The sequence below is a fragment of the Silurus meridionalis genome, chromosome 15 (genome assembly GCF_014805685.1).
Source record: "Silurus meridionalis isolate SWU-2019-XX chromosome 15, ASM1480568v1, whole genome shotgun sequence".
Taxonomy (NCBI): Eukaryota; Metazoa; Chordata; class Actinopteri; order Siluriformes; family Siluridae; genus Silurus; species Silurus meridionalis.
The window spans coordinates 11322961-11338826 of NC_060898.1; the positions used below are offsets into that span (position 1 = coordinate 11322961).

Consider the following 15866-nt stretch of genomic DNA (forward strand, 5'->3'; position numbering starts at 1 on the left):
TTGGAATTACTAACTACCAACAAATCGTTAAAACTGTAAGCCATGTTCCGCTTAGTAACAGCACGGCAACGCTGCTACCAATAAGATAAAAGTGAACTGCTGCGCTCAGAACCCTGTTGCTCTTCATACGAGACTCTAAGCTTATTATTGGTTGTGCGCGAGCCAATCAAAGCGATCGCGCAGTGAGCGGAGCGCGAGATGTCACCGATTCTGTCATAACAATCTATTTGGTAATAAAGGTGAGTTAATAAAACACAAGAAAAATTTATATTTAAAAGAGGTCAATTATAGTTTCTATGTTAATCGTCCATGTTTATTACACCAAACTGTCGCTTTTTTTCTTCGTTTATTTTGTATTTGTGTGATGAGAAGACAAACTTTTGTTCAACACGGATTTGGAGCAGTCACGTGACCACTTTGCCTCAGGACTGAGGAGATGTAATAAATAGATTATGGAATAAATGTGTTGTATTTTGTTGCACACAGGTCTGTGGTGTTGGTGAAGCCATGCCTCCAACCAGTACGAAAGTAAAAGGCAATTCTTGCAAGAAGAGGTAATGAAATAATGTACTAGGGTGAAGGTGCTGGCTTCTTGTCAGTTCTTATACATAGATCAGAAAGCTGAAGACAATTAGATATTCATAAAATACCATTGAAATACAATATTTGTAAAGTCCTAGAATTGATTCGCCTGGAAAATTCATCCACTGAGAAGACCTATTCCAGTGTTATTAATGATTTATTGAATAATAAATAATTTTATATATATATATCAATTAAGCACCAAAATCGACCATGATGTACACATCCGGCAATTACAACCGTGCACGTGGAAACATAGCAAAAGTTTGATTTTTGTCCTGACAATTTACGTAATTTAAAACAGCACAATTTCTTTAAAACATTTACAAGACTATCTTGCCTTCACGTGCTATTTTATGTATGGTTCCACTAATAATGAACATACATTTGCTTAAGGCATATATTTATATTTGTCCATGCCCATGTTAATTAAAGTATTAAAAATACCCATACTGACAGAAATACACAGAATTGTTGACATTTTTGCAGATTTATTAAAAAAGAAAAACTGAAAAGTATTCAGACTCTTTGCTGTGACACTCATATATTTAACTTAGGTGCTATCCATTTCTTCTGAACATCCTTGAGATGGTTCTACAACTTCATTTGAGTACAGCTGTGTTTGATTATACTGATTGGACTTGATTAGGAAAGCCACACACCTGTCTATATAAGTCCTTACAGATCACAATGCAGATCAGAGCAAATGAGAATCATGAGGTCAAAGGAACTGCCCGAAGAGCTCAGAGACAGAATTGTGGCAAGGCACAGATCTGGCCAAGGTTACAAAAAAATGTCTGCTCTTAAGGTTCCTAAGAGAACAGTGGCCTTGGCTGTCCGGCCAAACTGAGCTATCAGGGGAGAAGAGCCTTGGCGAGAGAGGTAAAGAAGAACCCAAAGATCACTGTGGCTGAACTCCAGAGATGGAGTCGGGAGATGTGAGAAAGTTGTAGAAAGTCAACCATCACTGCAGCCCTCCACCAGTTGGGGCTTTATGGCAGAGTGGCCCAATGGAAGCCTCTCCTCAGTGTAAGACACATGAAAGCCCGCATGGAGTTTGCTAAAAAACACCTGAAGGACTCCAAGATGGTGAGAAATAAGATTCTCCAGTCTGATGAGACCAAGATAGAACTTTTTGGCCTAAATTCTAAGCGGTATGTTTGGAGAAAACCAGGCACTGCTCATCACCTGTCCAATACAGTCCCAACAGTAAAGCATGGTGGTGGCAGCATCATGCTGTGGGGGAGTTTTTCAGCTGCAAGGACAGGACAATCGAGGTTGCAATCGAGGGAAAGATGAATGTGGCCAAGTACAGCGATATCCTGAACGAAAACCTTCTCCAGAGTGCTCTGGACCTCAGACTGGGCCAAAGGTTTACCTTCCAACAAGACAATGACCCTAAGCACACAGCTAAAATAACGAAGGAGTGGCTTCAAAACAACTCTGTGAGTGTTCTTGAATGGCCCATCCAGAGCCCTGACTTAAACCCAATTGAGCATCTCTGGAGAGAGAAAAATGGCTGTCCACCAATGTTTACCATCCAACCTAACAGAACTGAAGAGGATCTGCAAGGAGGAATGGCAGAGGATCCCCAAATCCAGGTGTGAAAAACTTGTTGCATCTTTCCCAAAAAGACTCATGGCTGTATTAGATCAAAAGGGTGCTTCTACTAAATACTGAGCAAAGGGTCTGAATACTTAGGACCATGTGATATTTAATTTTTTTTTTTAATAAATCTGCAACAATGTCAACAATTCTGTGTTTTTCTGTTAATATGGGGTGCTATGTGTACATTCATGAGGAAGAAAAATGAACTTAAATTATTTTAGCAAATGGCTGCAATATAACAAAGAGTGAAAAATGTAAGCTGTCACATAACGTGTTGCCATAAGGCCAGTAGAGTCAGTACCTGTGGCCTTTTTTTTTTTTTTATCAATTATGCTGCTTTTTCCGGAGACAATAATTCCACATGTGCAACATTGAATATATATATTTAAATATATACAGTGGAACCCGGTTATCTCGACCTCGGTTACCTCGACAACCCTATTAAGTCGACGTTTTTGAAGTGGAACCGCCAAATTATCGCTTTGTCGAAGCATTTTTTTATCGGTTATGTCGACTTTTTTATGTCGCCGAACCCTGATATCTCGAGCACAAGGGGGGAAAATTTGCCATTTAACGTCAGTTATCTCGGTGCAGCCGCAGAAGAACTCGCGAAAGTGGCGGAAAAATCAAGGCTTACAGCTGCTACAGGTGTTGTATTGTATACTGGTGAATCTCTGCTGTTAGTTAGTGCACATATGCCTTTTGTTGTTAAATGTTATGCGATGAATGGGAGGTGAAAGTAGAAGCGCGGCGCTGAACAGCACACGGGAGAACGTGGGATGAGCAGCAAAAGCATAGAATGAACACCGGCAGGATCGGGGAATCGCGATGCGCTTTGGGAAGAAAAGCGCAGCCGTTGAGAGAGTGCCGGTGGGAAGGCACGTACCGGGATACGCATGAGCAATAACAACGACCGCCGTGAACCAACATATACCAACAATAACGGACGGTGAGAGTGTGGAAGTTTAAATAGGAGCTGGTGATGATGATAAACGAGCACCATATGTGCACGATTGAAGCCGGGAGCTTCAGAGAAAGCGGCCGAGAAAGCACCGAAGGGGGCGTGGCAGGTGGATTCCTGACAGATAAACATGTACTGTATGTATTTTTATAGCATGCCTTCATCAAACAAATCGCGGCAACACTGTTGTGTAAAAAAACCCTTCAAAAACACGTGCATGCACATTCTCATTTATTAACGCACATCATGTACATAAAGAAATTTCAAGCACGTTAATATTTTGCCGCCATTTTGATTTTCATTTATCTCGATCATCGGTTACCTAGATGCTTTTTGGCAACCCCCTAGGACATCGACATAACCGGGTTCCACTGTATATATATATATATATATATATATATATATATAGATAGATAGATAGATAGATAGATAGATAGATAGATAGATAGATAGATAGATAGATAGATAGATAGATAGATAGATAGATAGATAGATAGATAGATAGATAGATAGATAGATATGGATATGTATATGCGAGAATAATAATGAGTTTCATTAAATGAATATTTTCTCTACTTGACACTATACGTGGCCAATTCGGAGAGACTTTTTGAGGGACACAATGCTTAACCTTTATGAAGTCAACTATTTTTTAGAAAGACAGTAAACTGCATCATAGATTGGGTTCATCCTTCAACTTCTGTCATTTGTGTCCAGTACTTTTAATAGTTTAGTGAAACTTGTAATTGGACTGAATGCAGGGTGTGTTTTAGTCTGTAATAGAGTCACTAGGTTCATTGTCATGAAAGAGCCGACATGCATATAATCAAGTTCTAAAGGATAATTATTAAGCTTGACAGGAATCCTGCTTATACTCAAGCCTGAAACTCTCCCCAGTCCGAGTCAATGAGCGTTCAGTAAAACAATAACACATAAGAATAACTGTAAACCTGTAATTTGCTAATACAGTAATGTCAAAACCTCAGAGATGTTTAATCAACACATTTGGACCAATCAGGTTTTATATGGAGTGCTGTGGAATAAATGAAAATGGCCAATTGGTAAAAGATTATTGGATCATTTTAGGGATCGCTGTTACTGGAACACAAGCTGGAGCAATAGCCTGAAAGAGATCCGTTGCCTTCTTCCTGTTTCTGAGCCAGCAAGTGGGCGTTCTCTTTCTAAGGTAACCATACAATATACTGAATCTTAACACTAACAGCACCCACAGCATCTACTGCTTTAAAGTGAAACAAAAATAAAATAATAATCTATGTTTATATGCTCTTGCTAACAGAAAGAAACTTTAATCCACATGCTCCAATACTTCGACTTTCTCCAGACACATATTCAGAGATTACAGGACAACCTCCCTCCCCACTACCTTCCAGAAAGCAATGTCAGAGGTGCAATTCATTCTTCTTATGTCCTTTTTAAATTATTTTATGTAAGTGGATGTATAAATTTATATACTTTTTTGTCTGTGTGTGTGTGTGTGTGTGTGTGTGTGTGAGAGACAGATGAGTCTAATTCAGAGAGCGAAGACACAGCTCACTCAGAGCCCAGCACTCCTCCACGCATATTAAAAGCCAAGCGCAAATATAGTTGCGGCCGCCCCCGCAAGAAAGACACTCTGAATTCAGGTAGGCAATGCAGTCATGCCTAGTGTTTTGTCCATAATGTAGAAAAAAAATTATAATCTGTTAAGTAGTCTTACAATTTTATATTTACAGAACACAGTAAGAGTCACTAATTTTAGAGACAACTGGTGGGTTATAGATGTGGTCTTGTGACAAGTTCTTTTTAAATTCAATTTATTACTGTGATTTGTGTATTATACATAAAATAGTGAGATCAAAGTAGTGAGGGATGAGATTGTTTTTCTGAAATGTAGTAAAAAAAAAGAAGTGAGTAAAATTTTGTGTTAGGTTAAAGTTTCCTATACCAAAATGGCAAAGATTTTTTTTAAGAACAAACATGATGCATTACAATCTTTTTTACATTTCTTCTTCTTCTTCCTCTTCCTCTTCCTCTTCTTCTTCTGCTTTTTCGGCTGCTTTCATTAGGGGGCACCACAGCGGATCATCCGTCTCCATACTACTCTGTTCTCTAATTCAAACCAACTACCTGCATGTATCTCCTTACCACATCCATAAACCTTCTCCTTGCTCCTCCTATTTTCTGGCAGCTCCATCCTCAGCATTCTCTTACCGATATAACCCATGTCCCTCCTCTGCACATGTCCAAACCATCTCAATCTCGCCTCCCTCACCTTGTCTCCAAAACATCCTACATGCGCTGTCCCTCTAATAAACTCATTTCTAATCCTGGTCATCCTCATCACTCCCAACGAAAACATCTCTAAAACATACAACATCGCAGGTCTCACCACAGTCCTACAAACTTTCCCTTTTACTCTTATAGATACTCTTCTATTACAAATCACTCCTGCCACTCTTCTCCACCCACTCCACCCTGCCTGCACTCTTTTCTTTACTTCTCTAACACATTCTCCAGTATTCTGCATTGTTGACCCCAGGCACCTTCACCATGTTCTTCACATATTCACTTCTTTTTCTTCACAATATTTTTTTACATTTACGAATAGGTATCTTATTACCAGTTTTATTCTGGCTATACAGAACTTTTTTGCACTGTTGTGACACTACAACTAATTTTAATCAATGGTTAATGGGTTGATGATTGTTTGATTTTTACACATTAACATAATCTCTCAAAATGTTAAGACTGCCACGAATTAGATTAAAGATCGCTTTATTTATATGGTTATGTATAAAAGTGGTGGTTTTATGTTATGGTGTATACTGTTGACTCTTATTCAAAAACACATTTATAATTACATCCTTAATGTTTCATCAAATTGAATAACTAGCAATATAAGAAAATGTTTAATTGTATTAATTAATTAATTAATTACTATTTTTTAATTAATGTAATTTATTTCTTTAGATTCACATTTTGCACTTAGTTATGGATGCCCTTATTTCTGTCTGGTTGTGAACTAAACCAAATGATGTGATAAAAATGTATGCAGAACTGTTTGATGACAACATTCAGACTCTCCATAAAGAAGATGCTGATGAAAATGTAATGACTATCACAAAAGGAGAATGCACACAAGCTACTGATGAAACTTTGTGTTCTTTCGAGGACAACAGCTCACTTCCATGCTCTTCTGATTCCAACTACAGTGTCAGTGCACTTCTGCCAACTACCTCTTCTTCCACAACAGGTCAAAAGTGAATTTAAAAAGGCATCTATATATTATTATTATTATTATTATTATTATTATTATTATTATTATTATTATTATATACAGTATATAAAAGGATGACATACATTAGACTAAATGCAACATCCACGTTAAGGGGATTTTGCATAGTTTAATTAAGTATCAATTAAAATCTTAATGTGTTCATTTCATTTGTAATTAAATTTATTGAGTGAAAAGATGAAAAATCCATGTATTTGTTGTGACTACCTAAAATTTGCATCGATTCTTACACTTACACACTTTGTACACTTTCACAAAACCATGGCTTGTGTAGGATTGGGGTCAGGTGTCTGATTCATGTGTTAATAACCATCAATTTCATATGTATAATAAACACAGTCCAAACTATTTATTGAAACAGAAACAGCTTTGTAGGAGGCTTAAAACTGGGTAAAAACTCTGCTGCTAAGGTGAGGTTGTGGAAGTTTCATGTGACAGGACATACGCCATGGCAAGACTAAGACACAAGGTAGTTCTCAATGGTGATAAATACAGGCAGATACTTATCCATCATGCAGTACAATCAGGGAGGTATCTGATTTGCCTAAAATCTATTTAGCAGTAGTACAACGACCCTAAATTTTCAGCCAAACATTCATTAAAAACTGTCTTCAGCATTGAGAAGAACAAGGAGTCCTAGAAGTAATGGTTTGGCCTCCACAGAGCCCTGATCTCAGCATCATCGAGTCTGACTGGGATTATATGAAGAGAGAGAAGCATGTGTGCAAGTGTACTTAGAGGAACTGATGCCTTTTTTTTTTTTTTGCAGGCCAAGGCTGGCCACACCAAAGATTTATTTACTTTGGATTTGGATTTTTCTTTTGTTTCATTTTGTTCTTTGATAAAGATAAACTTACACTTATTCTTAGTTTACAGCATTTTTTTCACACCCGCTCAAAATTTGTACTCAGTACTGTCAATTATATAAAATGTCAAAATGTAAATTAGATTATATGCAAATAAAAAAAATTGAAAGATATTTTCTCATAAAATTAAATTGAATTGAATTGAATACACACTTCACTTTAATAGGACTCTTGGCTATTGCAATTATCTAATGAGGCAATCATGTGGCAGCAGCACAGTGCATAATTCATGCAAATCCATAGATTTTCACACACAACAGTCTTTAGAGTTTCGAGTTCTTTACACAGAAGGGTGCAAAAAACTGAGAAAGGTCAGGTATTGAGAAAGCTCAGAGGAAAATGTCCATTCTGGTTCAAGCTGTCAGGAGTGAAGTAAGTACGTAATTGCTCTTTACAGCTGTGATGAACAGAATCTGGACAGTCCAAGATTAGAAAGCATTGCCAGTCTTCACCTGCCCCGTCTCAGTACGCCTGTTCATGGCTCACAGGAATGGAACCTGTGGTCTTCTCCTGTTGTGTAATATTCAGCCCAAGGTTTGAATAATTGTGAATGTCTGAGAAGCTTTTCTGCTCAACACAAATGCAAAAAGTACTTTTTTGAGGTACATGTCTGGCTGTTCTTCTCTGACCTTTCATCAATAAGACTTTTTGTGTGGCTGCCACATGATCCATTGATTGGATAACTGTTTAAGTGTTTAGTTCAGCTGTTCCTTTTGAAGTACCATGTCTTTACCAGTGGTCACAGATAATTGCATGTTTTTACAATACGCTGAACGGTTGTGAAGGTTCCTAAATGGATTACATTAGCCTATTATTTAACCCTATAAGTGCACTTAGAATAATCTCATTACAAACACTTTGTAAAAAGACACATAGTAAAATAAAACCTGGACTCTTTGCAGAAAGCAGTGTGGATCAGGAATCACCTTGTCATGGAGTAGGAAGCCAGTGCTCTCTCTGTGATGATAGGACAGGAAGTGAAAATGGAAGTCAGGGAAGCAAGGAGCTAAGTTCTCCCCTATCAGGGTATGTGCTTGCAGTAGATTATTAAACATTTAAAAAAGAATATAAAAAAATATGTCCTGCAATACATATATTGGAAAAAATGTGCAAAAGAAATCATCCTTAGTGTGTCTGAAATCTGAGTCACTGCTTAGAGATGCCTTTGAAATCTCTGGGTGGTTAAGGCTATTTTTAACACTGCCATCACAAAATCAAATGTATAAATTACATAATTTTTATTACTGTGTGTATATTGGTATAAGTATTTACTGTATTTGGGCTGTCAAAATTAAAAACATTTTAATGCGTGATGCAGCACGCATTTCTGTTTGACCATTTTTATAAAAATATATATATAAATAAATAAATGAATACAAAAGAGGCAAAATTAAAAACCTTCAACACACATTTATTCATGACGTCCTTCCTTTAGTCAGATATAAAACAAAACAAAAAATCATTATTTAAGCACCGAACACCAAAATCCTTGATGATTCACACATCCGGCAATTAAAACCGTCCATGTGAAAACATAGCAAAGGTTCTGTTTGGTGTCTTGATGATTTACCTAATTTAAAACATTATAATTACTTTAAATTACATTTACAAGAATATTTTGTCTTTATGCTGTATGTTGAATATGGTTTCACTAATAATAAACATGCCTTTGCACAAAGCATCCATATTTGTGCATGCCTATTGTGATTAAAATATAAAAAACTTTAAAAGTATTAATTTTATGTTTAATTTAGAACAGATAAAAATGTGTGATTAAGTTGCGATTAGTCACGTTAACTCATGGAAATCAAGTGATTAATCACGATTAAATATTTTAACCGATAGATAGCCCTAATATTTATAACGTATATAAATAACACTTGGTTAAAGGACCTGATTTGCTGTTAAAATGTAATAATCAACTTTGCGGTGGTAACATTAAAGCACTTCATCACAAACCCCATGTTCTGTCATGTTTTATTCATTCATAGGTTCTACCTAAACTGTTTTCCCTGTATTTAGGTCATTTGTTTTGAAAGACCGGATGTTTGGAGTTCTTCCTCCTTCGGGCAAAAATCATTTTGATGATAGTCCTACGCTCCCACAGACACCTCTGCTGCCATTTCTGCCACTGCTGGGATTTCGAGAAGGGCTGAATCTCAGTCCCTCTCTACTCACATCACCAGCTCGAGGACTCAGTCACACACTGCTACCTGAGGGACAGGAGGAACTACAGAGTAAGACCAGATGCACAGGGAGCAATTACACTACACAGTTACACATTTCCATCTCCATCCTTTATTGCTCTAACTTGCAGCACATCCTTCCCAGCTTGGTCCCTCTGCCTGGCCAATCGGTATAAATCCTTTTCTCCTTTCTTAGTGTCCAACCTCTCATACAGCTCCTCATATGCCTTTTCTTTGGCTTTCGCCACCTCCCTCTTTACCTGATGCCGCATCTCCTTGTACTCCTGCCTACTTTTCTCATCACCCTGTCGATCCCAATTCTGTTTTGTTAACCTCTTTCTCCCTATGCTCTCCTGCACTTCCTCATTCCACCACCACGTCTCTTTGTCCTCCTTTCGATTTCCAGAAGTCACAACAAGTACTTTTCTAGCTGCCTCCCTCATCACTCCTGCAGTAGTTGCTCAATCATCCAGCACCTCTTCACCACCACTAAGCCCCTGTCTGACCTCTTCCCTGAACCTCACTACACTCTTCCCCCTTCAGTTTCCAACATCTTATTCTTCTTTCAGTCCTCACTCTCCTCCTCTTCTTCTTCACCTCCAAAATCATCCTACAGACTACCATCCGATGCTGTCTAGCTACACTCTCCCCCACCAACACCTTACAGTCTCCAATCTCTTTCAGGTTACATCTCCTGTATAGAACATAGTCCACCTGTGTGCATCTTCCTCCACTCTTATACGTCACCCTATGACCCTCTTTCTTCTTAAAATATGTATTTAGCACTGAGATTTCCATCCTTTTAGCAAAATCTACCACCATCTGCCCTTCCACATTCCTCTCCCTAAAGCCATACCTACCCATCACCTCCTCATCACCTCTGTTCCCTTCACCAACATGCCCATTAAAGTCTGCCCCAATCAGCAATCTTTCATTCTTAGGTACACCTTCTACCACTTCATCTAATTCACTCCAGAATTTTTCCTTCTCCTCCATCTCATTTTTGGAGCATAAGCACTGATGACATTTATAATCGCCCCATCCTTACTCTATCAGCTCTTCAGCTTTTCACCTCCACTACACTCTTACTTCAAAATCACCCCTACACCATTTCTCTTTCAATCCACACTATTATAGAACAGTTTAAACCCACCTCCAGTGTTCCTGGCCTTACTCCCTTTCCACTTTGTCTCCTGAACACACCGCATATCTACCTTTCTCCTCTCCATCATTTCAGCTACCGCTCTCCCTTTACCAGTCATAGTACCAACATTTTAAGTACCCACCCTCACCTCCACTCTCCTACACTTCTACTTCCTGATGTCTTCCTCCTCCCCTTCTCCTCCTTATGTCAACAGTAGCCCAATTTCCACAGGCTAACAATACTAACAATTGGCTAACGATACCTGTGGTGGTTGTTGGTAACCCCGGCCTCGACCGATCAGGTATGAATTTCTGATTCGTGATCCGCATATTTGATTTGGCACGTTTTATGCTGGATGCCCTTCCTAACGCAACCCACCCCATTTATCCAGGCTTGGGACTGGCACTAAGAGTGCACTGGCTTGTGCATCCATAATGGCTGAGTTAAAATTGTACTATTGAAAAAATAATAATAATAATAATAATAAAATAAATAATAACAAAATATTTACTGTAAAATTAGACAAACTCTTTCCCAAGGGTTCAAATTATTTGTATGCTGGTTATAGTCAGACAGGCAGACTCATTGATAGATTTTTATGGATGGTGATATCCTGGATTTTTTCTTGCCCCTAAAACTGCACTTAACAGTGCTTATGAGACTTCATAGTGTCGTATTTATCCAGGTAGTGTAGCTTTAGAGCAACACTATAATGTTTCCAAATCTTAGGCTTCTGCTACAGTTATTTCCCAGGTGTTATTTCCTTTATGAAAAATACTTGTACATTCCAAACACAGCAAAGACTACTGTAAAAAAAAAAAACAAGTAACTATCATTTGGTCTACGATAAAATGCAACCTACTGTACAGCTTTATTCTATAACTTAAAACACATTTTAAAATGGTAAAATAAATAAATATGGAAAATACAGATAGAGAGTACAGACATTTGACTGAATATAGGTAGGTAGCAAGATAAGTCTTGGTCACTATCAATTGACTGCTTTTTTTTCTTACAGCATTATTTGAAGATGTGTGGGTCACTCCTAAACCTACTGCTCCAAAGGTACTTCATTTGCTATGCAGTTTTCTAAATGGGTCATGTATATATATATATATATATATATATATATATATATATATATATATATATATATATATATATATATATATATATATATATATATTATTATATATTTTTTTGAAATACAAAAAATATATACATTAAAAAAAATTAAATATAAAAATTATTTAATAAATAGAAAAGAGGGTAAATTAAAACATTTACATTACATTTACATTTACATTTGCGCCATTTAGCAGATGCCCTTATCCAGAGCGACGTACAAAAGTGCTTTAAATCTCTAGTAATGAATAAATCTACACTGGTACGCAAGATTACAAACTCAATATAAATATAACTCGAATTCTACGAACTTGGAAAGTGCTAATTTAGGTATTTCAGGAAGAGTTAGGTCATCAGTCGTCGCTTAAAGATAATCAGGGACTCTGCTGTACAGACATCTAGGGGAAGTTCATTCCACCACCTCGGTGCCAGAACAGAGAAGAGCCTTGAAGTGTACTTACCTCTCATTCTGAGAGAAGGTGGTACCAGTCGAGCAGTGCTGGAGGATCTCAGAAACCTTCACACAGCACATTCATTTACGACGTCCTTTCATTAGATATAAAAAAAACCCCTCTGATATAAAAAATAAATAAATAATAAACTCAAGTGCTCATTGAAAAGAAAAAGGAGTAATGGGAGCCTGGTATTTCTCTGTTCTTTAATTCATGTGTCTAATAGACATGAACAAGTTCTTTGAAAAATATCTATGACCTTTGAAACATGTCTAGTTTCCATGCTCTATGTTAAGTACCGTTTCTATAATAATAAACATACATTTGCAATGTGCTATTAAGTTGTTATTAATTACGAGTTAACTCGTAACAATTATGCAATTATTCTTGATTAATAAATTTTAATCGATTGAAAGCCCTAATATATATATATATATATATATATATATATATATATATATATATATATATATATATATATTAGTACAATCTAAAACAAATGTAAAGCAGAGTCCATTATTTTTTAAAGTTTGGGGAGATTTGATGCGTTTTTGGTGTGTTCACTTTGGTGTGTTCAACTACATAACGATAGTAATCATCATAAGTCATAAAGGTTTTATGCAGTTTTGGATAAATAAATTGTCAATGTTGTATGGATGTGTGTGTCTGTGTGTGTGTGTGCGTGTGTGTGATTAAAATCCTATTATAAACTACACTCTTTAGTTGTTTACAGTTCATGCATTAGCTTTAGTTAATGAGATAAAGCAGTGTTCAGTATGTAAAATGTATTAGAATGTATCTGCGCTGTGGTATGAGCAGCCTGAAAGGAGTATTTCTCATCGTTGCATTTTTCTGGACTAGCACTGCACGAATGGCAATGACGGACATGCCTGCACTCAATGTGAGGAAGAGGACAGATGTTCAGATGACATCACCTGGACCCCAAATCAGCGTTCCCATGTTAAGAAGAAAAGCAAGAGGGCCTTTCGTAAAGGGCAGGCTGTTTCAAGCCCAAGCCAGAAGAAGAAGTGTGTGAATGGTTTTATCATGTTCTGTCGCATTAACAGGAGATTGTATCTCAGGTATCTCAGGTTTTATAATGAGATTTGGATATTTTTTTTTACAAATGAATTGAACGAGGACAGTAACGATACATGTCTCTGTCCTCTGAGCAGAACCCACCCTGGACTTCCTTCTACTGTAGTGACTAAAGAGCTGGCTAACTTGTGGCACATCATGCCTAAACATGAGAGGCGTGTTTACTGGTAGGCAGGTTTTCATTAAGTGTGTTATCGCATTACTACAGAAGAATACACAATAGTACAAAATGTTTTGTTTAACAATTTGTCTAAACAAACTTTTAGATGATTTAGAACAAATAAAAAAATTACTTCTTTTAGCAAACAAAATCTACTTTACAAAATGTCTATTCACCATGAATGTTACATTACACATAAAACTAGATTCGCTGATAATAGATCTAAATTTTAAATAGTTAATAAAGCAGAGTGATCATTCTCTCAGTAAGGGATTTCATCAACCATTTTAGTATATCTGCTCAAGGGAAGATAATAAAAATTAAATTTGGATAAATTTCTAGTAGTCAATGCGTAGCTTTTACAGCAGTACAGATTCACTCTCCTATAAAAATAACTCAACATACAGCCATTATTGTCGAGATAAGTGATCATGTCAAAACTGTGTCCAAAGTGTCAATATTTTGTGTGAGCAACACTGTTATCAAACACTGCCTTAATCTGCTGGATGTTAGACACATGGTGCTTCTCCACCTTCTGCTTGAGGATGCCCCACAGGTCCATTACCTTCACCTTCAGCAAGGCAGTTGTCATCTTGGCAGTATGTTGCACTCATGCAGCCCCAGACCATGAGGCTACCACCACCATGCTTCACTGTAGGCAAGACACAATTTTCTTAATACTCCTCACCAGGGTGTCACCACACATGCTGAGCCAAACAAGTTTATCGTAGTTTATCAGACCGCAGGACATGGTTCCAGTAATTCATGCTCTTGGACAGGTTGTCTTCAGCAAACTGTTTACAGGCTTTCTTGTTAACCAGCTTCAGAAGAGGTTTTCTTTTGGGATGATGGCCATGCAAAATGACTTGCTGCAATGTGTGCCGTTTGGTCTGAGCACTGACAAGCGGAAATTTTCGCTTCTGCAACCCTTGACGCAATGCTGCAGCACTCATGCGTCTGTTTTTGAAGCAGCTTCTGCACCTGACGCACAGCACGAGGGCTCAACTTCTTTGATCAATCATTTGTGAGACCTGTTCTGAGTGAAACCTGTTTTGGAAAACCTCTGTATGACCCTGGCCACTGGACTGTAACTCAATTTTACAATTAACAATACTAATTCTCAAATCCTCAGAGTTCTTTGCCATGAGGTGCCATGTTGAACATCCAGTGGTCAGTATGTGAGAATTGTAGGTAGAGCACCAAATCGGACCTGCTCTAATACAATATACACAAATTTGTATGGTCCTGTCAAGCAGACAAAAACATGAACATGATGAAAAGGACATGTGGCTTTGCATGGTTACACAACATACACTTGTTTTCTCTTAGGATGTACTCACTTTTTTTTACCAACCCTTTTGACAATAATGGTGTATGTTGAGTTATTTGCAGATGACAGTAAATCTATACTTCTACACAAGCTGCATATTGACTACTCTAAAATATATCCTAGTTTTATTTCCATAGTATTGTCCCTTGAGAAGATTTACTACAATGGTTGCTGAAATGTGAGTGGTGTATGTATATATATATATATATATATATATATATATATATATATATATATATATATATATATATATATATATATATATATATATATATATATATATATATATATATATTTATTTATTTTATTTATTTATTTTATTTTATTTTATTTTATTTTATTTTTTCTTTGTTTTAGTCTTAAGGCCAGACAATTCAGTCGTCAACACAACCGGAATGTGCGCAGTAAAGGCCAGGACGCAGAAGAGGAAGAGGAGGTTTGCATTCCCAGTCCACTACACATGTTACTGGCACACAGAAACATGTGGTTTACCTCCAGTGAAAAGTCCTGAACATCAGTTTATGCTCTTACTGCAGCTATACCATATTGAGATTAGAGTTATCAATAAGTGTTTCTAAAAAAACAAACATAAACAAAAACATAAAAAATGGAGACATTTACAGCTGCTTCTTGGTAGACGAGTAGACAAGCAGTGGAGACATGTTTGGTCCCTAAAATTTGTTTCATTCATTGTTCAATTGAAGTCATGGAAGTTTACAACCACCAGTTTAGCACTGTGTATAAACTGCACATCTATAAATCACTTAAACCAATGTGAAATTGTTTGATGAAGAAGTTTCTTGAAGCCAAGACTTTTCCTCTGTTTTATTTTTATCTTAATAGAAACATATCTAGTATTATTATCTTTTTTATTATTATGATTATTATTATGTTTATGTTTATCATTTTTATGCACTACCGTGTTATTGAGTCAAACAGTGGATTTTAAGGTGAGTGTGTGATTCTTTAGCCAGGATGCTAAACTAGTAGCTATAAGCTTCCATAACATTTATGTATTTTTACTTAAAAGGTTTGTAGTTTCTGTACAGAACTAAGGAA

General features: G+C 36.9%; 1 protein-coding gene across 1 annotated transcript; it reads left to right on the forward strand.

The window, feature by feature from the left end:
• The first annotated feature begins 167 nt into the window (after positions 1–167).
• LOC124397592 lies at positions 168–15804 on the forward strand. The gene is made up of 12 exons (XM_046867149.1): positions 168–239; positions 487–554; positions 4238–4337; positions 4449–4557; positions 4672–4794; positions 6207–6404; positions 8215–8338; positions 9335–9549; positions 11661–11707; positions 13081–13301; positions 13395–13484; positions 15165–15804. Exons 2-12 carry the CDS (start codon positions 508–510, stop codon positions 15316–15318), a joined length of 1428 nt encoding a protein of 475 aa, XP_046723105.1. The 5' UTR covers positions 168–239; positions 487–507; the 3' UTR covers positions 15319–15804.
• The last annotated feature ends 62 nt before the right edge of the window (positions 15805–15866 follow it).

Excerpts from the sequence above, each read along its gene's own strand:
- LOC124397592 (XM_046867149.1), top strand. The coding sequence starts at position 508 with ATGCCTCCAACCAGTACGAAAGTAAAAGGCAATTCTTGCAAGAAGAG. Across the intron at positions 4,338-4,448 it reads GTGGGCGTTCTCTTTCTAAG|AAAGAAACTTTAATCCACAT; the intron begins GTAACCATACAA and ends TCTTGCTAACAG. Across the intron at positions 4,795-6,206 it reads GAAAGACACTCTGAATTCAG|AACTGTTTGATGACAACATT; the intron begins GTAGGCAATGCA and ends AAATGTATGCAG.